Here is a 25,836-nt window from a genome sequence, read left to right on the forward strand (position 1 = left end):
TTTAAAGCACAGCTCAAGACCTATTTCTTCACTCTTGCTTTTAGCTGACTCTTTGGTTGATTTTTAAGTCCTCACTGTATTGCCTATTTTAATGTTTTATGCTTTTGCTTTTATTTTATTTTATGTTTGCTTTATTGTTAAATTGGTTGTAACTGTAACTGTATTCTTGCTCTGTAAAGCACTTTGCGCTGCATTTCATGTCATGAAAGGTGCTATACAAATAAAGTGTATTATTATTATTATTATTATTACAATGGTTAACATTCTTTTACTGGCTGAAGTGACTCAAAAATATTGATTCATAACTTAAAGGTAGGGTAATTGTGATTTACTTTGGTTAAAATAAATGTTAAATAGCTCTACAGTATATTCTGATAGTAGCCTACTCATTGGATCTCCTGATCAAATTGGTATCCGAACCTGAAAAAATACTTCCGTTTAGTAAAGAGCAAGAGAGACGTGGAGACCCCCGTTGACGAGCAAATGCTCTACAGTCCAGACGCGTCGCTAGGTTTCTACTAGGTCGGGGGCTTAGCCCCGCAGGCAACGGGCACATGCACGCGCGCGCAGCGCGCGTGCATGTGCCCCTCCTCCCGCGCGCGCGCGAAGCGCGCGCGCGCGATTTTTTCCGCGGATTTCGCGGATTAGGGTGCTTTTTTCCCCGTTTTTTGTTACTTTATTTCGGTTTTAGGGTTAGGGGTAGGGTTAGGTTAGGGTGATAGATATATAATTCAAAAAAAAAAAAAAAACTTTACATTTTTTAATTTTTCATTTTTTTTTATTGGTGGCTTTGGACAAAACATTGGTGGCTATAGCCACCGAAGCCCACCCCTAACGACGCCACTGCTACAGTCTACAGCAATGATTACCATCGGAATATAGTGATTATACATAGTGATCTTTAACAAAATCTTCATTGAAAAACGTCATTTTTCAATGCAATTCAACTATTTATATTTTGTTTTTATTATATTCAAATGTCCATTTGTGTTTATTTTGCTCTCTTGATGTCTTGGTCTTAATATCTTCAGTAAAAAAGTTGCCTATCTATACAAATAAACTTGCCTCATCACTCACACCTCTGAGGATACCCGTACGCTCAAAACTTGATTTCTGTGGACACAACCTGGCTTCATGTAAAAAGTATTCCCAGTGCCCACTCTGTTTTGGTGACCATATTTACCTAGTGCCTACCACATGTTCTGTCTTTCTGGTTACACCCTTCTGATATGGTGCTTCATTCATTCATTAATGTTGTTGCCGTTGCTACAAGTGGTCACTAGATGGCACTAGCTACCAATTTATGAATAAAAAGTGCTGCTATTTATGCCTTGCAGTGAGCAAGGAATAAACATTATATTAACTAAGTAATGTTGTTCTGTTGTTTGATTTTAAAGTTTTAAACAAATGAAACTCCTGGTTTGAGTGAATTGTTCATTCAATCTTGTTCGTGTAGCCAACTGTCTGTTTTGTCAACCTCCTTTTTTGATTGATTGACAGTTTGCAAAATAGTGCAGAAAAAGATCTTTACACAAAACACAAGTATACAAACCAACAAACATTTTTGTACAAAACTATACGGTTGAAAACTAATATTTATGGTTTTACTAAATTAACCGGTCCCTAACCCTAACCTAAAATGTTATTGTTTTAATTGCTTGTATTTGCTTGTTTGCTTTACTGCTTTATGTGTGGTTTCCGTTTTCTTGTAAAATGTTCCAAACAAAATATAAAGTCAATGTCTTAAGAACATATTGTATCAAACCAAAATCATTTTACACAAGGACATTCAATAAAGTAAATAAAAGTCAAATTTTCAATATTGTACAGACACAATTTCAATATTATTTTTTAGAGCACCTGGTCTACAGGATAAAGGTATCATTTTAAACTAAAGTTCTCTGGTTTTATTGGTAACACGTTATTTCTTATACAAATTCCAAACTTCCATTGAGACAGCAGAGTGAGTCAGAGCAGTAACAGGGAGTGGCCTTGCAGATTGGACTAGAAGCATGTGAAAGAATCAGTTCTTACGTTCGACAGGCTGAGCTGCTACATCTGCCCTGGACGCAACATTTTTTCGGTCAATTAAAAGTTTTCACAATTTTTTGCCCCAAACTGTCAGACAATGACTTCTTGCCGTGGATCGGCAGTGGCACCAGCGTCGTACAGGTGAGTGAAACATGTTGATAGTTGACTTCTTATTTGAAAAAGCACAGGTTCCGAGCCATTTTCATCTAAGAAACTGCATCACTTGCCACTATTTAATAAGCCGAACATGGAGCAACTCACTGAGCTGGCATGTTAAAGACGCTGCTAGGCCTTTGATGACTTTATAACAACAAACAAACAAACTACCATCTTGTATTGATACACTTTATTTAGACCCATGTCACATGTAATGTGGATTGTACTTTGATGTCCGTGGTTGTGCTTTTTTTGTGACTGGCTTGCTGGTGGTAATTTTGTCTGATGTTTATTTGCCTGTTATTCCTTAGATCAAACTCATCACATAATAATGGTAAGAACATTACACCACCACAACAGTTTTACTTTTATTGTTACAATAAATTGCCTTTTTGTGTTTTCTTCAAAACACACTTTTTGCTATTACTCCTACAGGTTTTGTCCAAAACTCACACAAATCAGAACATATTATCTCTGTGATCACATGATCAATCTGTCAAATGTCTTCATGTGTTCATTCCGATTGGCTACGATTGGCTTTCAAAGTTTGTGGAAGGGGCACCCTTTTGCACAAAATGTCACAAAGCATGTCCGATTGCCATGAAAGTTTGCACGCACACTTCCAGTAGGCCGCAGAAGAACCTCCACCCAAAATATAACTCTTGAACTGTAGGTCATACAATAGAAGCGCTGGACAGATCAGCACCACATATCTTGTGCATGTTGTGCAGTAGGTCACAGTAGTAGATCTCCAACCTTACAGTTATCTTTATCTTGATACCAGGGAAGCTGTTCAATTTCTTCGTCTTTTTGACTGGAAAGACTCATGGTGCCCATGACGAATTCATACAAAAACTTGGAAAAAAGCGACAGAGGGGATCTGTTGAAGAAAGTGACTACATCCTGGCTTTCTGCCCACTTTCCTTACGAACAGGAACTGATGTCAAGGAGGCAATGGAAGAGATTCCAAGTGAGTGATAAATCCTCTTGCAGAATAGGAGTTGTTGGATACTTTGATGTATAAATCATCCATCCAGATTCATTTAATTAATGTATTCATTTTCTGTCTTTATAAAGGTAAAGGTAGACCGGTGATTCTGGTGGTGATGCATCATACACATGATGGTGAAGCTCCTCCAGGTGACAGCAGTAGACATGTGAGCAGAGAAGATGTCATCCTCACTGTCGACACTCTGTTCTGGGAAGGCAAATTCCTGAAGTGCACCCAAAATGACAAAGCCTTCAGTAAAGTGGTGGAACGGACTGTAGGATGTTCGGTAATGGCTTAATATATTTATTTAATATTCACACCATAGGTCTGAAGCGTCATCACAAAACCTATACCACTTGTGCAAGGACGCGCTGTGATTGGCCAATACGCTTGTGCAAGGACGCGCTGTGATTGGTCAGTAGCCACTTTGAGTGACAGTTGGGGCAAACGCTCTTACCAAAACATGATTTACTATTCTGTCCCTATCGGTACATAACTCGAACTGCGCTGAGTCGGCCCAAGCGAACTTCGCGACGTTCGGCACGGCAACTCGCTCGCTTTAGCTCGCTCGGACTTTGCACCTGGAGGTGTGGTCCAAATTTAGGCGCAATGCGATTTTACCCACATAGGCCGACCCGTGGACCTCGTCTTAACCGCAAAACACAAACGTTTGGTTGTACTCAAGGCAGCCGGCTTCACAACACACTTGGACACTTTAATTCAGTTTAATGAATTCATACTGGACCCAATTGTCAAGCGATTGCTATAACTATAATTCAATGTTCTCTGTATTCAGCAATGTGTCAATATGATTACCACTCAATCAAATGCTATAGTCGGGCACACAGTGCACACAGAGCTCATTTCTGGCATGCATGAAGCAAAAAGCCACAGCACTGCTCCATGTTTGGATGCCTCATTAAAACTATCTACTGTGCACATAAAAAAAACAGTGATCTAAAAACTACCTGTTATATGTCTTCTTTTATATTCCTGAACCAATTATATGACAATGGTTGCAATCGTTCAGAAATAGTGTTTGTTTACAAGCTGTCCCGCCGGTTCTCATTGACTCCAATGTTATTTCACCGAATTTCCAGTGTAAGTTTGCCACCCGTGAGCGTCATGGCGCATACCTGCCGTCCACCTTGGCTTTTCCTTAAATTTTGTTTCCTTGGAGTAAACATTTGACCATCTCAAAATATAAAACCTCTGCTTCCTGGAGGTAACATGTGACCATCTTACACAATAAAAGTATTGCTTCCTCAAGTTAACATGTGAACGTCACACAGCCCTTTCATTAAGAGCAACAAAAGTTTTATATTCTGACTGATTACATTTTGGACCAAATCTGTCTTTCCTCTCATGTAGCCCAAGACACCAACGGCCGTCGAGGAGCCCCAGAACCAAAGGCTGGAAGAGGATTCGGTCCTACTCCTAGATGAGAGAAAGGTAAGATAGAATGGAATCAATAATCAGTTGTGCTGCAACAGGTTATGAGCTTGTAGATCTGCCATTTTTGGTTTACAAAACTGCCATTGCAACTACTAATAATAAATAGACCATGGGCCCTATTTTCGCCAGTGCCTTACCCATTATCCCTAAACGTCTTTGCCATTTTTTACTATTTTTAACTCTTGAACTGTCAGATCAATTATAGTGTAATAGTGCTGGCCACTGCTGCCAGCAAAAACAGCGATTTTACTGTACCTTTGAAAAATCATGGAATATTATCCGTGACCACTATCCTCACGGAGATCGTCACATGACACACACGCGGGTGTCGTAGTATAGGGAAAAAAACTGATCCCCCATTGCAGAGCTATGGCCGTTTCCATGAGGCTTGTCCCTGCCGTAAAGCAGGAGGAACGGAGATATAGCAGAGATATGGCCATTTCACTGCAGGAAATAAACAGGAAGTAAACAAGCTTTTATTTGTCTGTCGTCGTCAGTAAGTGAAACCATCATCCATAGGATAGGTAACGGCGCCATCTAGTGGAAAACCACTGAAAACAAAAACTTGTCCAAACTCGTCGTTGGCAGGCTGGCCAACGACACTTCCAGTGTGAACAAGTGACCTAACTTGATGCACATCAGTGACACGTTGTATCTATCGGAGCCTTTAGTTAGTAAAAAACGTAGGTAAAGCGGTTTGCGCGAGCAAACACACACGCGACACATCAATGAATGATGATATAAAGACTCACCAGTCATCATCACTAGGATATGGCAAACGGATGATCAAAAAAGGTTGGTAGTGCTAATATTTTGCCGGGGACCACCTGGAACCATGTCAAGGACCCCGGAACCCACTTTGAGAACCACTGGTTTAATCATTTTGAAAGGTTTAATAACAGTAGCTTGAAATACATAATTAACTTGGTCTTGCCAGATAATAATTTCATAGCCCTAATTATGCCTGAACTACCTCAGGTGACTCCTTTTGAGTGAGCTCTGACCTTGACCTATTTCATGCACATATTTGACTGTTACACCATGACCTTCAACCATAATTAAATGTTTATATTTCCTTTCTTTTCTCTCCCTTTTTACTTTTTATTTCATTTTTGTTACAGCGTATTCTTTTTAGATGTTATTGTGTATATGTATATTGTGTTATTTTTGTATTTGTTTTCGTGGCTATTGTTTTTATTGTATTGTTTTGCGCACTGTCAGAGCATTGTCCATTTTATTTTTTCTAGTGAAAGTTACAGGTATGGTGTGTGTGTCATATGAAATGTGAGCTTATTATAATCACAGTCATCCTTAATCATATTCCATCACAGGGGCGCATTCATGGGTGGGCCTGTGGGCCACATAGAAAGCTGGCCCACCCAATCGATTTAGCAAAAAGAAAAAGAAAAACATATTTTTTTTAAAATGTTTTTTATAATTAATTTTTTGATTAAAAAATTGGTAAAATCAGGCAAAAATAAGAATTAAATAACATAACCCTACCAGTCCTCACTTTTAGAGCACTGCAGCGGGATTAATGGACTGTGACATCTAAGTCCACGGGCCAATCACAGCACTTTTCTGAGCCTAATTATTCAGAAAATCCCAGACCACAGAAAATCCAATAATGTTCAAAGGTTTTTTGGGTGTAATTGAGGTCAGAAAACCTAAGAAAACAAGCGAATCGCAGGGCTAAATTATGAGTACCACAACCAATAATAATTATAATAATGGTGGTAAGAGCAGCAACAACACTAGTATCTGCACTGTCACTGGAGTAGCGGGAGCCGGGAACGCCGCCCCCCAAGCCACTATACCATCATAACCAACCACTACCTTGTATTCTTTAGTGATGTGTCTCCTCTTGTTTATTTTAGTTTCTTATTGTACTGTGTGTTTTTTCTGTTGTTTTTATGTGCTTATATAATGTATTTAGCTTTTTGATTTTCTGTGCAGCACTTTGGAAACCTTGCGTTTTCTTTTCAGGTGTTCTGTGTTTTGAGTTGTATTTGTTGTCATTGCTATTGTTTTTATTGTATTGTTTTGCACTAGAGATAACCGCAGTTTGGGTGGATTTAGGTCAATCAAATATAATAATTGATAAATATTGGATAAGGCGCGGGTGAAATAATGTGGGAAATAAATTAATGACTTCTATCTATAGCCATGATTCCCAATGTGGCGTCCGCGATTTTGTTATTGCTAGTGAAAGTTCTTACCGTATGGTGTGTGTGATATGAAATGTGAGTTTACCATAATCACAGTAATCCTTAATCTTATTCCATCATATTCAAGGGCTTTTGGAGTCCCGGGATTCATTTAATTGAAAACCTAACAAGATCACTGTATTATATTAGATGTATTAGATATTATATTGATATCATAGATATCTTATTTGATTAGATATGTTGTTACCTTTTGGTGAAAAGATACTGCACATATCAGTATCGGTTGATACCATAATCGTTAATGAAGAGTTGGACAATATCGGAATATCGGATATTGGCAAAAAAGTCAATATCGAACATCCCTAGCAATACGTTTATTATTTTAAAATTGAAGCACCTACTAAAAGTCACCTTTAGACTGGTCACTTTACATGTCTGTTTGTATTAGGACTATAGAAGTGTTCATTTTCTGAAGTCTGAACCATTAAGATCAGTTACTTAAAAAGTGTGCTGTCAGCTTTTGCACAAAAGCAATTTGAATAAAATGACTATAGTGCTTGGAAACGTGTCGTCACCACGGGGGCGGGGGGGGGGGGGGGGGGGGGGGGGTGGCATAGTAGCTGCAGACATATTAGGTGGTAAGAGTCAATGTTAAGTCAAGCTGTTTATGACCCCCCAAAATGGGGGGGAGTAGTAGTTTCTGTTTATGACTATGAAATGGGTCTGAATGATTTTGATTGAAACGTTTTTAATACAAATAGTTCCAATGGCATCTAAATGTACATGTGGTTGTATATGCTTATCGGTGTTGCGAGGATGAGAGGAAAAATGCACAAAAGCAATTTGAATAAAATGACTATAGTGCTTGGAAAAAATGTCTCCCCTCCAAGGGATACCTGCAGGGCCAAAAAGGTTTGAGAACCCCTGATCTATAGATCTATATTATAGCTTTTTAAAAAGCACGAAATCTCGGCGTGCATGTGTTTGTAGTATTTTAATATGAGGTCCATAGACCCCACCCCACCCTGCCATAACCCCCCACTCAATTATTCTTGATTGTGCAACTCCATGGCCTATTTCTCACCTAAAATGTATAGATGATTTAGAGGCAAGCTGTCAAAGATGGACATACGTATCTGTATTTCTACTCTCCATCTATGAGCTTTCTATAACAGCACCATCAAGAGCATCCTGACGAGCGCTACCACCACTAGGTTCGGGAGCTGCACCATCGCTGACCATGAAGCGCTACAGAGAGTGGTACAGACATTTCAGTGTATCGTAGGAGGTGAGCTTCTCTGCTTCCCGAAAATACACAAGAGACTATGTGTGACTACAGCTGAAAATATCATCAGGGACATTAACCAGCCCAGCCATAGTCTGCTCACACCGCCGCTGTGACCACGACGAGACATACGATACAGGAGCATAGCAAGAACACCAGACACCAGACAATTTTCATCTAGCAACAATCAGACTGCTGAATAAGAGCTAAGCTGAACTGCACTGTGTTTTATGCCTGTGTATACAGACTGTATATTTATGACTTTTACTTAATCAATGATACTGTATATCAGGGGTGGGATGATGGAGAGGGCCACACAATTTCCACCCTCACTCCAGGGAGACACATTCCATATCTGCACTCTCGCCAGTAGAATACTGTAAACCCCATCACTCAAATAGCCTCTATAGTCACAAATAAAAATATTAACTATTATTCAGCGTAACATTTCTATTTAATTTCAAATATTAACTCATATGAACTTAAATACAAATACAATGGACATAAAACATACAGTGCAATTTAATACAATGGACTGTAGTAATTAAAACGGGTCATGTAACCTTACATGTTTGGAATTGGAACAGCTGAAATCAATAATGTATCAGTATTCAGATATGTACCTGTGGGCTGTGGTAGTCGGACACATTAAGTAAAGGCCAATGTATCATGCACTTAATGTGTCTCCTCCTCTCCTTTCTTTTATACTCAAATTATTTTACCTATCTTTAACTGCACAGTGTTAAGCATGTACAATTAAGATTTCCATCCACATTACTTGTAATGTTGTAAAACCCACAATTTCCCTTTGGGGATTAATAAAGTATTTCTCATCTCATCTCAATGTGATGTGACAATAAACATTGATTTGATTCTCCTGCTGGGCTCGGCTGCTGTTTTGAGGTTCCTGGAGCTGACACCGGACCACAACTCACTTAAAACAGTGATATGTTAATGGTCTTCCTTTAAAAAATATAAAAATACAACTCCACAATGAATATAGTGGATAAGATGTATTTATATTATTAAGTACTAGACCATACCCGGTCGACGCATCCGTGGGGGGATATGCGCACATGATCTGGCAACCCGGGAGGCGACATTGTTTGACACATAAACGCTAATAAGAAGCTGAGATTTGATGAAATCGAAAAACTGGCTTCACAGTTGCGTTCAGATGGTAATGGTCAATGGCTGTGTGCAAAATCAGAGCAATTGGTCCTGCCAGTGAGGAGAACCGGGTTGTGACCACTACGGCCGGACAGAGGTTACTAGAATTATAGTAGGATACTAGGTTTATGCTGTTTTTGTTTATCTGAAAATACTAAAACAAGAAGCATTTCCAGACACGGTCAGCCTCTCCTGTGTGTTCAGCTGATAAAAAGTGGTCCACGTCATACAGTATGTGCAATGTGCATTTCTCAGAACTACAGTTGACTGGTGCCCATTGGGCACAGGCCTACTAAGGAACAAAGTTGGGAGTGCATGCCCCACCTGTTTATGCAATAAAGTCTGTCTGTCTGTCTGTCTGTGTGTCCTTGTAATGCTCATATATGGAGATATCTATGAAAAGTTGACTGAGTGTGCCTCATTCTTTGGAAAAAATCCCATTAGCCACGTACCGCCAATTTTAAAGATTGCTGCCTTTTCGGATATTGTTTTACCATATACATTAATTACCTGGACCGATTTTGACAAATCTGTTTGCTTTGGGTTGTTGGGGTCCCATCTTTAGACAAACTGTGTAAATATGATGTAAATCTAACCAGTAGGTGGGAAATGGTGCAGGATTAACTTGAAACTACCCTTTTCAGTGAATAATTGTACAGAAGAATTTCATTTCAGGATTTTGCAGTCAAAGTAAAACTTCTGACCATCCGTTTCATGAGGTTATGAAAAAACAAGATCACATTTCATGACCTTTGCAGTAAACCTTGTGATAATCCATTTCTTAGATATGAAAAAAACAATGTCACGTTTTGTTACTACCCTGGGGTAGGGATATATCCTAATGTTGGGGGTCTGGTTCCAGCAATAATATATACGGTGGGCCAATTTGTAGGTGAGTTTGGTCAATAAAGTGCAGAGGCATTAATACAAATAAAAATAAACTCCCCTCAATTGGACTTACTTGGTTACTATGAGTACACTGTGTGGTGTTGGAGGCGAGTGGGTGGAATAATGCCACCACAAGGGAATATCCAGTCAGGACGTTTATTGGCAGAACGCCAATAGGTAGGCTATCTTAATAACTCACTCACTACTACTGTAAGGCACTTTGTGGCTGTCAATCCGTGGTCCCTGGCATAGGCGGAGGATAATCACTCAAAGTCCATAATCTCTGGGATCCGGAAGACAACTGACTAAACAGGGGTGCTGCAAACACATGGGAACTCGCTGTGAGTCAATAAGAACACATTACGTCCTGTAAACACACACACAATAATCTGTATGCGATACTGTAGCTGGGAATAGGCTGGCATATTGAGTCATAAGTGGCTGTTCTCAAGCATTTTTCTCCTTCGTGGGTTGGTATCTTAACATTTAAAATACCAATTTTAAGCTATTCATTAGCCACATGGGAACTGTAGTGGCAGCTGCAGTCCCACGTCTCAAATTTGCACATAGTTTGAGTGCGCACATCCCGGGGTATGGGCTAAAACAGTTGAATGAAAGTTTACAACCTTTTTTTCTGCCAGGGCACACCTTTCATTGCCAAAAGATCCCAGAGCACATATATATATATATATATATATATATATATATATATATACATACATACATACGCACGCACGCACGCACGCACGCACACGCACACACACACACACACACACACACACACACACACACACACACACACACACACACACACACACACACATTATAGGGCAGGCTATATTTTTATTGGTGCTACAATGTATTCGTATGAGGAACCAGAACAAAATATTGACTCATGTACACAAGATGTAATAATAGAGAAATCTTGAACATTACAAAATGTCTTTGGCCTACAAATATATTAACTTGGGTCAGTGCAATGAATTGAGGGGTCTGATTTCACCTTCCCAGAGTAAAACTTATTTGGTACTAAACCCAATATACTTCTAAAAACACAATATCCAAACATTTATGACAGCACTCACCAAATAACTTTAAAAGGGAAGCAAAAGGACAGAGCTAGCTGCCTCAGTTTCACCAATTTAATTTTGGAAACTTACAACTTGTTTCGCTTTAATGTAAAATGAATTTCCCACTGATGTCAGGACAGCAGAGTCACTGCCCATCTTTCGCCGCAGGCTGAAAACCCACCTCTTCAGGAAACACTACCCTTCCTCTTTGCCTGGCCTACTTGTTGTTAACTAGTTGTAGGAACTATTGTTGTATTGTTGTATTGGATCTATTAGCTCGTGCTCATTTGATTTGGCTATTTTATCTCATGTGTTTATGAAAGTAGGTAGCTGATATATTGCACTTTTACCTTAGCGCTAGGTATACTCTTGGTTGCTTGTTTTTACAGGAAATGCACTTAAGACCTCTGGTGATTAGTAGTTTCGTTCCCTACCTATGTTGAATGCACTTATTGTAAGTCGCTTTGGATAAAAGCGTCTGCTAAATGACTGTAATGTAATGTAATGTAATAATAAAGAAACCTGAACCTTGAAATTAAAAATTAAAAATTATAATAAGTTTCAATATGAATATCAGCATCAATCTCAACAGTTACTTTTCTTTGAAATTACAAATTAAACTGTTTTGAAATGACAAGCACATAAAGCACTTGTTATAATATAGACAAAATCTAATTGTATATGTGCCACAGATGTGTTAATCTTAACTTCAATATCATTCAACAAATTACTTTTGTTTGAAATTAAATTAAACATAACTATAAGTCATAACTAAACTAACTATCCTAATATAGTGTGTCAGCCTGGGCATTTAATTTGTCTCTGCCTGTGCTCCCCATGTCAACAGTGTGTGAGTTGGTTTGGTTGTGAGGGGGGGGATAAGATCTGCTCAGCGATCCAATCCTGTGTAAAGCCCGCCTACTGTATTCGCTATTCGGTAATTTGAACACACACAAATAGGCACGCACAAAGGCCATTTCCATATCCAGTCTGAACCGGATTTTTAACCTGTAAAGTGAACTGATCCTGATAGCATTGTTACGGCCACATGCGCAGTTGCCCACCAGACAACATTGACGTCGCCGCGGATTGTGAGTGAACAGAACCTCTCCGTGGAGTAAATTAACACTACAAACACACTGGAGCGATTTAGAAGCACTTTATAAGTGAACTAACACTCATGTTGATTTAACGTTAGTACGTGTTTTATTGTTGGACGTTCATGGCAGGTTATAATATGGGCTTTCGACAGCATTGCTTTCCCCTCTTCTTCCCGGTACGGCGAACCGACACTGAATCTTTTAACGGAACGCCGTACCGGCCCGTTTCGGACCACTTTCACCCCTGAGTACCTGCCAGGCGAGTACAGATGGCCCCATGAAGACAAAGGCATACATTTGCATTTCTATGGCATGATGTTAAAGTTTTGCTAAATACAGTATAGACATACCCAATAGTGGAACTCACTCCATCTTGGTGATATAAGTAAATAATTTACAAAGTTCTTTAAGTCCAGGCTTCATTTATTAAAGGAATATAAGATACAGAAATAGCAGTAATAAGCATGAGTAATAATGCAGACAAATTCAATATAATAGCCAAATTATAAATGATTAAAACAATGTAATTGTGTCCTATTGACATTTAAATGCAGGTTGATTCAATTTAAAATAGTCATGTTCAATCAAAATCATGAAAACTAAATAAAATCGTATTACCCTTTTAAATGTTTTAGAAGACCAAATCGTCATTTTGCCTCTGTAATGATTCACCAATTGGTAAATGGGGGACTTTCCTATTGGTTCAAAAAGTCTAGTTTTAAACTCAATCTAGTCTACTGAACTACTGCTACCTGGCTGGGTGTACGCCCATGCCGTGGTGATTCTAGAATATCTGAGACCTAGAGAGTCTAAATAGCTCTCTCTGACTATGTATACCTTTACTCACTGTTTTGTCACTGTTTACTGTCTTTTTAGAGCGTCCAGTTAGCTTCCGCTTTTGTTGTTTGTCATACCTTTTGGGCTTACCCCATGTCCAGATGACCTTTAGTCTAATAATATCAAATCATCACTTTAAAGGTATTGTTTTAACCAAACCACAATGCAGATATCATTTATCAACTTAAAACAATCCATTATTATTATCATGAATTCCACACCTCTAGCATAACCAACAATTAATTCCATCATTCATATCAGACCACAGATCGCTTCTCATCCATTGCATTATTAGATCTGCATTCGGTAAAGTCAGGTGAGGTTCCTTTTTTAAGTCCGAATGTCCAGCTTTGCAAATTTTGTTTTGTGTGTGATAAGATTGTGTGGTAATCCACTTTCATAAACCAGAGTACAGGATGCACGCCTGCTCTGTACTTTTCTAATTTCTTTAGTCATTAACCACTTCTGTTTTTCTCCTTCATCTTCCCCACAACACCTTTGATTTCAGTAATCTGTCTGCCAGAAAATGTCTCTTGCCTCACACCCTAGCATTTAAGTACCACACGATTCACACTATTCAGCATTAAGCAGTAAAATTAACTTGATTCTCTTCATTTCAACGCGTATAAGCAAAGTTCATACTCTTTCCTATTCATTCTCTTTTTGAGGCTGAGGGAAATCCACAGGTGGTGAGGGGGAATGGGCAGTGGGGGAAATAGGAAGACATCGGGTATCATCTTTCTCACTTTCTGCTCCATCCTGCTCTTCCTGCTTCTCTGTCTTATTGATGAAGTCTTCTCCAGATGTAAACATTTGTTGCAGTGCAGTCAGTATCAGAACATCGATGTCATCATTCAGGTCAGTTTCTTCGTGGTAGTTCTTCACAGGAAAGATGTGTTCCTTTGAAATATCCACTTTGGCACTGAATTCCTCCTTCTGTGTTGAGAGTATTGACAGGTCAGTAAGAGGTCATTAAAAGAAAATAAACTTCAAAAAAAATTGAATTTATTTAACATTCAACAACATTAGATAAATAAATTGAACAATCTTGCATAAAACTCACCTTGTTCTTCATAATCTCCTTTGAGTCATTCTTCACAAATTCACAGATCTGATCAATCTTGGTGAGAATGCAGATCCGTGGAATGCCTGTAAAAAAATGCATAAACACACTCAGCCCAAGTTAATGCTCTCTCTCTCTCAAAACATAACCTTGTGAGAATCAATCATCATGCTAAAATTTGGTTTTACCCATTTCACTGGCTGCATGCCTGATATTATTCATCTTCTCTATGACTGCTGTGGATAAAATGCATACTTGGTCTGCAGGAATAACAAAAACCAGAACATGAATTTTGTCCTCTGGAGTGGGGTCATGGTTGTAGTGAGGATCGTTATCCTCATGCTGGTTGTCAGGATGCTTTACTGTCATCGCTGATGGCTTGAACTGAAATACATTTTTAAAAAAAAATCTTGTTATTGTAAACATTATGACATTAGGATAGAAATATGTATTGAAATATGGTTTGAATGGTTAAAGGGCAACTTCACCCATTTTCTTTTCAACCTATCTTCATATAATTGGTCCTCATTAATGCTCATGATAAAATGATAACCAAAAAAATCTACTCGTCTGTGTCTCATAGGAGGGCTGTGGACACTTCAGAGACCCGCCTACCAGTGACATCATCGTTAGGTAGATTAGTTTTTCAAACAAGATTTATAATGCTATCTTATATTTTTTATTAACGCGAGAACAATGGCTTCCATTAGCATGCTAACTTTCCAGGAATATAACTTATGCAGTTTCTATTAGCTTGGATTCCCTACCGATGATGCCACTGGCAGGCGGGTTTCTGTACTGTCCACATCCCTCCTCTGAGACACGGAGTGAGTAGACAAAAATGGTGCCATATTATAATGAACATTAGTGAGGATCAATTACATGAAGATAGGTTGAAAATGGGTGAAGTTGTCCTTTAATTTGCATTAATGATTACATAGGGTTGCCAACATTGCATCCCAGCAATACGGGATGGTTCGGACCCATCAGACAGGCAGACAGACGCACTGCTGGCGCACACACAGAAAAATATATGCATCTTCCCTTTACGTCTGGTCCGGGAAGTGACGTCTGGTCCCGGATGCGCCTCTTAACACATTCCCTGCCAGAGGGGTTTTTCAGAAAAGGTTCCCTCAGTGCCAGGGATTTTGACCATTCTGACTAATATTTGAGGACACACAGGACATTTTGTGCTATGACTATGAACACATAGAATATCTCAAAATAAAGCTTAGAATCTCTTCTTTCATCTGAAAGAAAAAGTGAGTTTCTAGCATGTTCTGTTCTTTAGCTAGAGGTAGTTGAATACAGCTTGCTTTCACCAAAAAATGACATTTTTTTTCTTAGATTCAGAGATATAAGCGATTTAGTAAAATAAACACGTTTAGAGTCATAAAAATCTTTGAGGACACACAGAACATTTTGTGCTAGGACTATGAACACATGGAATATCTCAAAATAAAGCTTAGAATCTCTTCTTTCATCTGAAAGAAAAAGTGAGTTTATAGCATGTTCTGTTTTTTAGCTAGAGGTAGTTGAATACAGCTTGTTTTCACCAAAAACTGTCCTTTGTTCTTGGATTCAGAGTTTTAGTGAAAGAAACACGTTTAGACATAAAAAATGATTTCAAGTCTTTGACGTTTATTTTTCGCCTTCATTGACATCAGTCATGTAAACAATACTTTATAAAAATAAAAAATTAAAATAAACTGCTTTAGATTCAGAGATATAAGCGATTTAGTAAAATAAACACGTTTAGAGTCATAAAAATCTTTGGGGACACACAGAATGTTTTGTGCTAGGACTATGAACACATGGAATATCTCAAAATAAAGCTTAGAATCTCTTCTTTCATCTGGGAAAAAAGTAAGTTTATAGCATGTTCTGTTTTTTAGCTAGAGGTAGTTGCATACAGCTTTCTCTTGGATTCAGAGTTTTAGTGAAAGAAACACGTTTAGACATAAAAAATGATTTCAAGTCTTTGACGTTTATTTTTCGCCTTCATTGACATCAGTCATGTAAACAATACTTTATTTTAAAAAAACTGCTTTTGAACACATTTTATCACATGGCATATCAAGTGCAACACAGCTCAAAGTCTTTCTTTTCAAAGTAATAAAGAGAGAGAGTGTGTGTGTGTGTGTGTGTGTGTGTGTGTGGGGGGGCGTGTGTGTGTGTGTGCTCAATTGTTACAGGGTTATATTGTAGAGATTGCTATTGTAGAGGTTGTCCATCCACAATCGGTATCCTTCACCTGCAAGGCCTCCTAGCAGGTAGGTGACGGTATCCGGGATGGAACACTTGATGCCACAGTCTGGCTTCATGTTGTGAAGATAGCCGGTCGTTGAGTCACAGAGCATATAAGATTTGATGCCATACTTATCGGGTCTTTAGAAGGAGTGTCATTGAAGTGAAGATTGCTCCAAATCAACTGGAAGCGGTTCCTGCTCATGGTCCTGCCGAAGAACGGTGTTACTAGGTTCTCATCGGTTGACCAGTAGTGTGAAAGCTCAGGTTTGGAAACAAGCCCAGACAGAAACAGCAGCCCCAGGAAACGCTTCAGCTCTACAACGGTCAATGCTGTCCAACGCTTTCCTCTGGCATGTGGCTTCTCTGAAAGTCTCTGCTTAGCATATGAGTTGGTTTGGTTGCATATCTCCTGGAGCAGAACATCAGGCAGGAGTAGCTGTAGAAAGTCGGCAGGGCTGTCGGATAGCTGTAAATATACATACACAAAATACCAATTTAGACTTTTAGCAAACACTCGTATCCAGACAGAGCGACTAAAAATAGCAGATCTACAAACTCACAAAGAGCTTGTAGATCTGCTATTTTTATAAGGCATCCGACAATAGAACATAGTAAATATATAGCCTACATTATCATCATTCATAATCAGACAGAGTGTGTTGGTGGTGCTACAGTGTTGTGTGTGAATCAATAGACAGGTTTCCTGTTAGTAAACATGAGAGGAATATGACCGCGCAGCTGCGGGGGGAAGCCTATGGGTGCGTTTGGAAATCACGCACCGGAGCACACTCGCCTATTAGTTTGTATTGGCCAGTGCGCTCACTGCCGCTCAGGGCTGTATTTTCGAACGCGCCTTACCCCCAGGCATGCGCAGATTGCGCATTCTGCTCTGTGATGACGTCGCTCGGAAACCCGTCTATAGTCAGTCCAATTCAGATCAACACACAGGGGGGCTGTGTGCACATGCATCCCCCTCCAAAAAAAAGAATAAAAAGAGCAGATCTACAAACTCACAACGAGCTTGTAGATCTGCTATTTGTTATGGCACCACACACATGCATGATAAATATATAGCCTACATGTACCATTGTTTTGTGGGGTTTTAGCAATTGTATAAGGCATCACACAATAGAACATAGTAAATATATACTGTAGGCTACATTATCATCCTTCATAATCAGACTGTGTCCCCATGTTGTGTGTGAATCTACTGTCAGTCCAATTCAGATCAAAGAGGATTTTGAAAAGGTTTGTTGACATGAACTGGACATTTTTTATGGCACCACACACATGCATGGTAAATATATAGGCTACATGTACCATTGTTCTGTGGGGTTTTAGCAATTTTGTATTCCTGTGTACAAGTGTCATACAGAAAAAGTTCTTACCTCTGCTAGATGGTCTGGCCAGGGTTGTCCGGCCATCCTCCACATCCTCAACCATGTCAAAGTCTGAAATGAAATATCAAATACTTGGTAAATATTATGAAGATCAAATCAATTTAGGTATTTAGCAAACACTCTTATCCAGACAGAGTGACTTACAATAAAGCACACCTGCCTACTCCCCCATAAAAATAGCAGATCTACAAACTCACAACGAGCTTGTAGATCTGCTATTTTTATAGACAAGGTCAGAGGAGAGTGCTTTGTGCACCTGCATCCCCCTACAAAAAAAAAGAATAAAAATAGCAGCCATCTACAAGCTCACAAGCTTGTGGATCTGCTATTTTTATGAGGCATCACTCACCAGCACAGTAAATATATAGGCTAACATCATAATCAGAGACGGTGTCCCCATGCTACTCTGTGTGTGTGTGTGTGTGTGTGTGTGTGTGTGTGTGTGTGTGTGTGTGTGTGTGTGTGTGTGTGTGTCTCTTATAACTTATAAGCAGACCTGGCAACAACTTCTCGTGTCTAGTCCACCAAACACACACAATAAAACACAATAAAAAATAATCTTACCACTGCTGAAGTGAGCTCCGGGCTCCGGACGGGTCCTGCCGCTCCGACGAACACCATCGGTCGGTACCGCGGCAGTAGATGGGCCCGCTGCGGCCGTAGTAGAGGTCGCCCCCACTAACTGTTGCTCGTCCTCCCCGTCCACCGGAGTAGATGGGCCCGTTGCGGGCGTAGTAGAGGTCGCCCCCACTAACTGTTGCTCGTCCTCCCCGTCCACCGGAGTAGATGGGCCCAATCCCAGTAACTGGCGTAACCGCTTCTTATCGTCCACAAGCGGCGCTGGTTGTGCCCCAGTAGCCCGAGTCATCAACGACTCCAACAGTGTCTGCTGGCGTAGCGAACCGGTCACTTGTTTGGCGCCCCTGTTTGAGTTTTTTTTTGCCCTCATATTATCACAGAGAGAGACAGTATTATCTTATACTACGCTATATCTGATCTCCTCTTTTCTTTTCTTCTCCTCTCCCGATCACTATAACTGACCTCTCCTCTCCTCTCTGCTCCGCTCTCCGACCACACCAAATGATCTCTCCTCTTCTCCCCGATAACTACAAGCTTTTCTCCTCTCTCTCCGACCACACTACACCAAATGATCTCCTCTCCTCTCCTCTCCTCTCTTCTCCTCTCCTCTCCTCTCTTCTCCTCTCTTCTCTCGACTGAAATAAAACTAAAAACTAAAAAACTAAAACTAAACTAAAGACACTCAAACGCTCACACTTTCTAACACACTCTCACACACACACACACACACACACACACACACACACACACACACACACACACACACACACACACACACACACACACACACACACACACACACACACACACACACACACACACACACACACACACACTCTCTCAATCACTAACTGACTCACAAACTGTCTCACACACTGACTGACCTGTCTCAAAAATAATTTTAACTCTATTGCTGTTACCAACCCCCACTCTTTTCACTCCGATCACCGTCACTCTCTGTCTCTCTCAAATGTTTGGGCGCAATGGCCGATGCTGCACTACCGTCTCCATTTTGTCACATTTGGGCAAACAGCTGTTTGTGATCAGCTGACTGATCACGTGTTTTTTCGGTTAACCCCTTCATCTACAGGTCCAATATTAACGCACAGGCTGCGCAACAGTGTAATATACAGTAAATCAATGAAAAAACACATTCACGGTTTAAACCGTGAATGAGCCCGTGGCAGGTAAAGGGGTACATTTTGATTCACGAGTAGAACCGTGGATAGTAGGTAATGTGTTAAGGCACAAATACAGGGCGTCCCGGCTAATACGGGACTGTTGGCAACCCTACCATGATCAGGGTGTGACATATGCAGTAATTTTACCTCATAACCATTCTTTACATGGCCTTCCAGAGCCAATTTAATGTCTTCTTCATGAACTCCTGTCTCACTCCCAAGACCCATGATGTCATTGAACACGAAGGGGAAGAAGGTTTGTGCGTTTCCTTTTTCGATTTTATAGGCTTGATACTGTAAAAGCATGGACAGATCTGTAAGACTTGGTTACAAGGCACGCTGGGCAAGACCTAGCCAGTTGAGTGTCTAAACGGAAGTACCAGAATTTGGCAGAAGTAACGCCCAAGTAAATGACGTTGAGGCTCTACAAATCTGTTTACATTCTTTGTGAATGAAACAAGTATTATGATTGGTCGAAAAAGATTGTTCCCGGGGGAAGTACATATGACGGAAGACAAAGTCCCTTGTGGCCAAGGCTTTTAGCAACTTTATGTTATAGTTTATATTTAGTTTATAAATGTCAACAAGGATTTCAAAAGTGGTAATGGTGACTCTTGCTGATTTTTGTCCAACAATGTTTGTAATCAGTGTAGAACTTTCCAGTACATTTCCAAGTATTATTATAAGTGTTGATGCATATTACCTGCTTATGTAGGGTTCTAGCGCCACCCAGTGGGTGTTAGTATTGAGAGCAGGATTACGTGATTTACGGGGTAAAGCGACGTCACTTCCGGTTGTACGTGGAGGTTATTTCATTTACTTTCTTTATTTAGGCGGATTAGTGTGTGTGTCTGCAGGAGGAAAGTATTGTCTAAGTGACTGAGTGATTTATATTGGAAACAAGAGGATGACTGCTCGCCTGATCGTGAAGGAACTGGAGGAATTACCTGTTGTTAAGGGCTACCAGCCTAGAAAGACAATTACCTTAATTCAGGCAGTTGAGAGAGCACTGTTTGACCTAAAAGACCTTGACATGGAGGACGTCATAAAAAATCAGATGACTGTTGCTACCATAGAGAATAAGCTTCCTGTGGCTGTCAGAGAAAAGTGGCTCCACTATGAGCGGGACCTTGTAAATGGCGTTACCCAGGGGAATTATTTTGACAGACTGTTGCTGTTCCTGAAGGGCCAGGAGGAGGTCCTCGAAAGACTAGCGGAGCTGGAGCTTGGGTCCTCCTACTCTAATGACAAAACTAGCCAGCGTGAGAGAGAGAGACCGAATGAGAAAAGACTGGAAAGGCAGTCATTCACCCGGACAACAGCGAGTGACGTTGAGGAGAGGGAGTCCCAACGGGAACCGTGCGCCATGTGCGGAGATGAAGAACATGGAAAGAGACTTTTCCGCTGCAAGGCTTTCAGGGAGGCTAATCTGTCAGAAAAGAAAGCCCAGGTAAAGAGGGCAAAAGCATGTCACAAGTGCCTGGGTATTCACAGAGCTGAAGGCGCATGTACAGAGAGATTTCTCTGCCGAAAGGAAGAGTGTGCAGGGGAGGACGCTCCTGCAGACCACCATTACTTCCTCTGCCCCTGGCCATCGGGGGAGAGGGTAGCTACTACGGAGGAACCCAAAGCGGAAAAGAAGAGAGGACCTCGTGGTATGACAGAGGAACAGGAGGCTGTCATTGCTAAGTTAGACCTGACTCCACACCAGTTGGAGGCTGTGAAGAAAGCCTTCACTAATAAGTCAACCTCTAAGGTATGCACCAGAAGGAGTCTGGTGGAGGAAAGCGGCTTAAAGGAGCTACCAGTCCTTATGATGCTTGTTGACGTCACAACAAGAGGGGGAGACTGGGTTGGAGCCCTGGTTGACCTTGCCTCCGACACAAATTATATCACCCACCGAGCCGCTGAGAGACTCGGGCTGACTGGTGAACCGATCACACTGGTTGTGTATGGTGTTGGGAAGATGAAGACGAGAATCAACACGAAGAGGTATCTCGTTACAATCAAGGTGTGGTCACCACGAAGGACCTTGAGGTTTCATGAGATGATCTGCTACGGCCTAGAAGACATCGCCAAAGTAGATCGGGTGGTGGACTCGGAGCGGTTGGAGCAGTTCTTCCCGGGAGTCGGACTCGATGGAGTCAAAACCGGAGAACTGGCCCGTCCCGAGAAGGTCGAACTTCTCATCAGCGCTCGTGAAGGTCGGCTGGCACCACAAAGAATACGGAGGAACGGCGACCTTGTGCTATGGGATAGTCCACTTGGCAAGATAGTGAGCGGTGTGCATCCAGACCTCTTTGAGGAAGTAGAGGTAACTACACGCCATCTGTCAACTCACTTTGCACGCTCCATGAGAACGGCGACCGTCAAGGTGGAAGAGCTCTTCCCAAACGACCTGAAGCAGAGAAGTGATGTGGACGTCGGATCAACTACTGCTTGCGACAAGGAAGTCGTAGAGGCGGTAACTCCCTCAGAAGAGGCTGTGGAGGAGACAGCAGTAAAGGAGGCTGCTCCTGCGGATGAGGCTATGGAGAAGACCTCAGGAGAAGAAGCTGCAGAGGAAACGATCAAATTGGCTACTCCTGCGGGAACGGCTGGGGAGGAGACCTATACCAGCCCACACTCCGTCAACACACCGGTGCGGAGCATCGTGGGCAGCAGTCAGGAATGCAGGGAAGTGAGTGTGGACAGCATCCTGCTGAAATATCCAGATGTGCTAAGCCCCGTCCTCAGTTGCCCACGCACACTGGAGGCAATCGTGAGGGAAGTCGAGGCCATACCAGAGAAAGGTGGCCTCGACCTCAAGCCGCCCCAGTGGGTCCTGTCTGGTCACAGTGGGAGGCGTGGAGCAACGGAGAAGACTCAGGCCCGGTCTGGTCAAGGTGGGAGGCCAGATGCGACAGAGTACAAATCAGAGACACTGGTTCTGCCAGAGGTGCTCAAAGAAGACCCTGTGTGGCAAAGTAGTCCTGACCTCCAGGCCGATCCTGTTGAAGAATGGCCTGTGAAGTCCGCCTCTGGAGTAGTTGCTGCTGCTAGAAAGGTTGTGAGCGAGCCTCAAAGAAAGGCCCTCTCAGCTATTACCACAAGGGCACAAGCCAGGATGGAACCTCCCGATGGCAGTCCTGAGCTGCATAAAAAGAAAGTCAGGAAAAAGGATAACGTAACCCCAGATGTGACGGTCTCGGCCTCTGAGGAATACAAAGACCCCAGAGGACTCAGGGTGACTGCATTCGTAGACCAAGTCGACCGTACAGCAGCACAGTGGGAGGAGTCGACAGTAGCAGAACCTGCTAAGAACGTTGCCATGGAGGACCTGGTCTTGCAGGTTGACCTGGGTCGGGTCGTGGAGGAGTGTCCCGACGAGAAAGGGGTGGTCGGAGACGTGAAGGTGAGGGCGTGTCATAGCCTTCCCGTCTTTGCTGGTCTGTCCAAGCGTGACCAGCGTGTAGAAAATTGCCCCTCCACCATCCTCCACAGGGATGTTAGGGGGTGGTGTCCAGTGGAGGAACGATAAAGGAAGAAAAGATTTTCCCACTGCCATACTCCCCGGGGGCTGGGGGTGTGTTTCGATACAGCCAGTTCCATGCCGGTGCGACTCGGTGCGGCTGCGGCTGGGCATGGCCGAGGTGCAAGCAAGTCTTGCGGCGGGCTTGTACGTCGGTTTATGGTTAGCTGGCAGTGGTGCAGTAGTTGCATTCGTGTGGTCTGAGCTTGAAGGATGTTATGCAGCATTGAGGACGTTGAGAAGACTCCAACCTTTTTGTTTTAGCATAGTTGTGCCTTTTACGGACAATGTTTGACGGACTATTGTTTACAGTGCATAAACATTTTTCTCTTTTTTACTAAAGACTTTGAATGTGCTTATGTAGGTTTTGGTGTGGTTTTCTTAGGACTTGAGGCCAAAATAACCAAGTGGGAGGTGTAGAACTTTCCAGTACATTTCCAAGTATTATTATAAGTGTTGATGCATATTACCTGCTTATGTAGGGTTCTAGCGCCACCCAGTGGGTGTTAGTATTGAGAGCAGGATTACGTGATTTACGGGGTAAAGCGACGTCACTTCCGGTTGTAGGTGGAGGTTATTTCATTTACTTTCTTTATTTAGGCGGATTAGTGTGTGTGTCTGCAGGAGGAAAGTATTGTCTAAGTGACTGAGTGATTTATATGTTTACTGTTTAATTTTCAGAGGGATAAATGAGTAGTTTAACATAAAATACAGCCGTTATAATGTGGACTGCTCATGCGTCAGTGTGACGACTTCCGGTTTGTTCCTGTGTTATTGTAAGTGCAACATATGTTTGCAAGCAGCCGACCGACCAACGGTGTGTATAAATATGAGCGTGTTTACACAACGTTTTATTACTTATTCCTAATATGTTACAGTTTATGTATATTATATTTCATGTCAGTAATTGTTGTTGTGTTGTTTTCTGTGTTTGTTTGCAGGTTTACAACCTAACAAATAGAGTGTAGAGTTTAGATGTGTGAGTGAGTGTTGTGTGTTTTAGACATCATCAATAAATCTGAAAAAGCACTTGTTTGAGTCGTGTCCGCTAGTCGTGTTGGTTGCTTGACAACCCTGTGCGAGGGAGATCTACATACATGGAAGGTGTAATTGGTAGATAAACGTACAATCAGGATATAAAATTGCTGATGGTGGCTTTGTACAGTGTTAAACTGGGAAGACTACTGTAACCACTAACAGTTACACATTTTAAGTTGCATGGTACAGTAGGCTATACTAAGCAGGGCATGAATACATAAAGTAAATGACAAATTATGTGCACTAGTAGATATACTGGAACAACACTACATACTTTTTTGGTGCAACTTTTATCACCAGCAACAGTATTCACATGTGCATCATTGGTCATTCTTCCCTTTAAGACGCTGCTGACAGAGTTGATGAAGCTGGACTTTCCAGCTCCTAAAGGTCCAAAGAGCAAAATCCTGACGTGATTGATGCTCTTATGTTTAAGCTGGTATTCCTTCACAATGTTAAGCAGTGCGTTTCTGAAGAAATAAAATAAAATAAACACATAATAGACATGTATAGATAAGATCTTCAGATAATGTTAACAATTCCGTACTGTAGCCTAAGTGTTGTATTGAATAGATTTAGGTGGTGATATGCATTTACCAGGAAGTTATTAGCTTTAGTGACGGACAATTCTGCCTTTTAAGAGCGTTTCATGAATCTGACTGGACCTTTCTTAGGAATTAACTTCGGAAGAAATTTAAGAAGAAAACTTACTTAGGTATTGGTGAATGAGGCCCACTGTCCTGTCCTGTATTCTCAGATATGCTGAAGATTGAGAAACAGAGAATTGCATCAGATGAAATTACCGTTAGTAGTGCATAATAGAGCATATTATTACTGGCAGCTGGGGGGTGGCATGGGACGCATCACGATGGGTGGGTGATATGGTGGTGCAAGGGGGTGTAATGATAATGAATTTATTTACATAGCACATTTCCAGACATACTGTAGTCACAAAGTGCTTTACAGAGCAGGATAAAAGGAACAACATAGACTCAAGGGAGTGCAGCGCCCGCCGTTGAGTAGTTCAGATATGCGGTTATGCAGAACCGCCGATCAGACCGATATATCCATATATAGACATATAGTATAGATGTCCAGTTATCCAGAACCGCCAATCCAACCGATATGCCTGTCAGGGATTGATTTTGGACCCAAAAGCGGCTCAGATACATATATTTTTAACAGGACTTAAATGTAGAGACAACAGTCCAGAATAAAGTCAACTGTTCAGTGAATGAAAATCTAAACCCGGAAAACTTACAAATAAACAGACAAAACAAACCTAAGCAGATGAGCAGAGAAACACACATATGCAATGGAATCAGAATAACACAGTGATATAATCCAGCATAGAGCACAATCAAAAGCAGGGTTTAAATTGTTGAAAATAATCATTAGCAGAATGTGTGCAGGTGTGAAAGTCCAGTCTTGATTGGTTAAACTGAAGAGTGGCTGTGACAACTAATCAAAGTAAATAGACAGGGAGGGGCCAAGACACATGAGGGAGGAAAAAAACAATGATCACATGTGCAACCACTCACACCTGACAGATAGACTCACAAGAACAGACAGGCTAAGTCTGATGCACGCGCGCACTCGTGCGTCTGTGCGTGTGCTGGCTGCATCCAGCTCTGGGCACAGTGCAGCAGAAGACACACTCTCC

The 25,836-nt window shown here is 41.3% G+C and overlaps 3 protein-coding genes across 3 annotated transcripts; 1 reads left to right on the top strand and 2 right to left on the bottom strand.

Moving 5' to 3' along the window:
- Positions 1–2,042: 2,042 nt before the first annotated feature.
- Positions 2,043–8,015, top strand: LOC311047032 (uncharacterized protein; the record flags this gene model as incomplete). Its single annotated transcript, XM_084059615.1, has 6 exons — positions 2,043–2,172; positions 2,499–2,521; positions 2,972–3,157; positions 3,265–3,452; positions 4,550–4,630; positions 7,977–8,015. Exons 1-6 carry the CDS (start codon positions 2,129–2,131, stop codon positions 8,013–8,015), a joined length of 561 nt encoding a protein of 186 aa, XP_083915741.1. The 5' UTR covers positions 2,043–2,128.
- Positions 8,016–12,727: 4,712 nt separating this feature from the next.
- On the bottom strand, positions 12,728–25,019 carry LOC311047351 (interferon-induced protein 44-like). The gene is made up of 6 exons (XM_084060041.1): positions 24,885–25,019; positions 24,448–24,643; positions 19,772–19,918; positions 14,403–14,598; positions 14,215–14,300; positions 12,728–14,087 (listed from the first exon to the last, which is right to left on the bottom strand). Exons 1-6 carry the CDS (start codon positions 24,998–25,000, stop codon positions 13,800–13,802), a joined length of 1,029 nt encoding a protein of 342 aa, XP_083916167.1. The 5' UTR covers positions 25,001–25,019; the 3' UTR covers positions 12,728–13,799.
- LOC311047342 (uncharacterized protein) lies at positions 15,953–19,690 on the bottom strand. The gene is made up of 3 exons (XM_084060028.1): positions 18,429–19,690; positions 17,853–17,915; positions 15,953–16,930 (listed from the first exon to the last, which is right to left on the bottom strand). The coding sequence occupies exons 1-3, from the start codon at positions 18,811–18,813 to the stop codon at positions 16,887–16,889; spliced, it is 492 nt and encodes a 163-aa protein (XP_083916154.1). The 5' UTR covers positions 18,814–19,690; the 3' UTR covers positions 15,953–16,886.
- Positions 25,020–25,836: the final 817 nt, after the last annotated feature.

Source organism: Gymnoscopelus microlampas, assembly GCF_963454915.1.
Source record: "Gymnoscopelus microlampas genome assembly, chromosome: 6".
NCBI classification, from domain to species: domain Eukaryota; kingdom Metazoa; phylum Chordata; class Actinopteri; order Myctophiformes; family Myctophidae; genus Gymnoscopelus; species Gymnoscopelus microlampas.

Coding starts and splice junctions, on each gene's coding strand:
- LOC311047351 (XM_084060041.1), bottom strand. CDS start 25,000: ATGCTCTATTATGCACTACTAACGGTAATTTCATCTGATGCAATTCTC. Junction 19,919..24,447: donor ATAAAAGTTGCACCAAAAAA/GTATGTAGTGTT, acceptor ATGCTTTTACAG/TATCAAGCCTATAAAATCGA. Junction 14,088..14,214: donor AGGAGATTATGAAGAACAAG/GTGAGTTTTATG, acceptor CTCTCAACACAG/AAGGAGGAATTCAGTGCCAA.
- LOC311047342 (XM_084060028.1), bottom strand. CDS start 18,813: ATGAGGGCAAAAAAAAACTCAAACAGGGGCGCCAAACAAGTGACCGGT. Junction 17,916..18,428: donor CGGAGCTCACTTCAGCAGTG/GTAAGATTATTT, acceptor ATTTCATTTCAG/ACTTTGACATGGTTGAGGAT. Junction 16,931..17,852: donor GGCCAGACCATCTAGCAGAG/GTAAGAACTTTT, acceptor GTATATTTACAG/CTATCCGACAGCCCTGCCGA.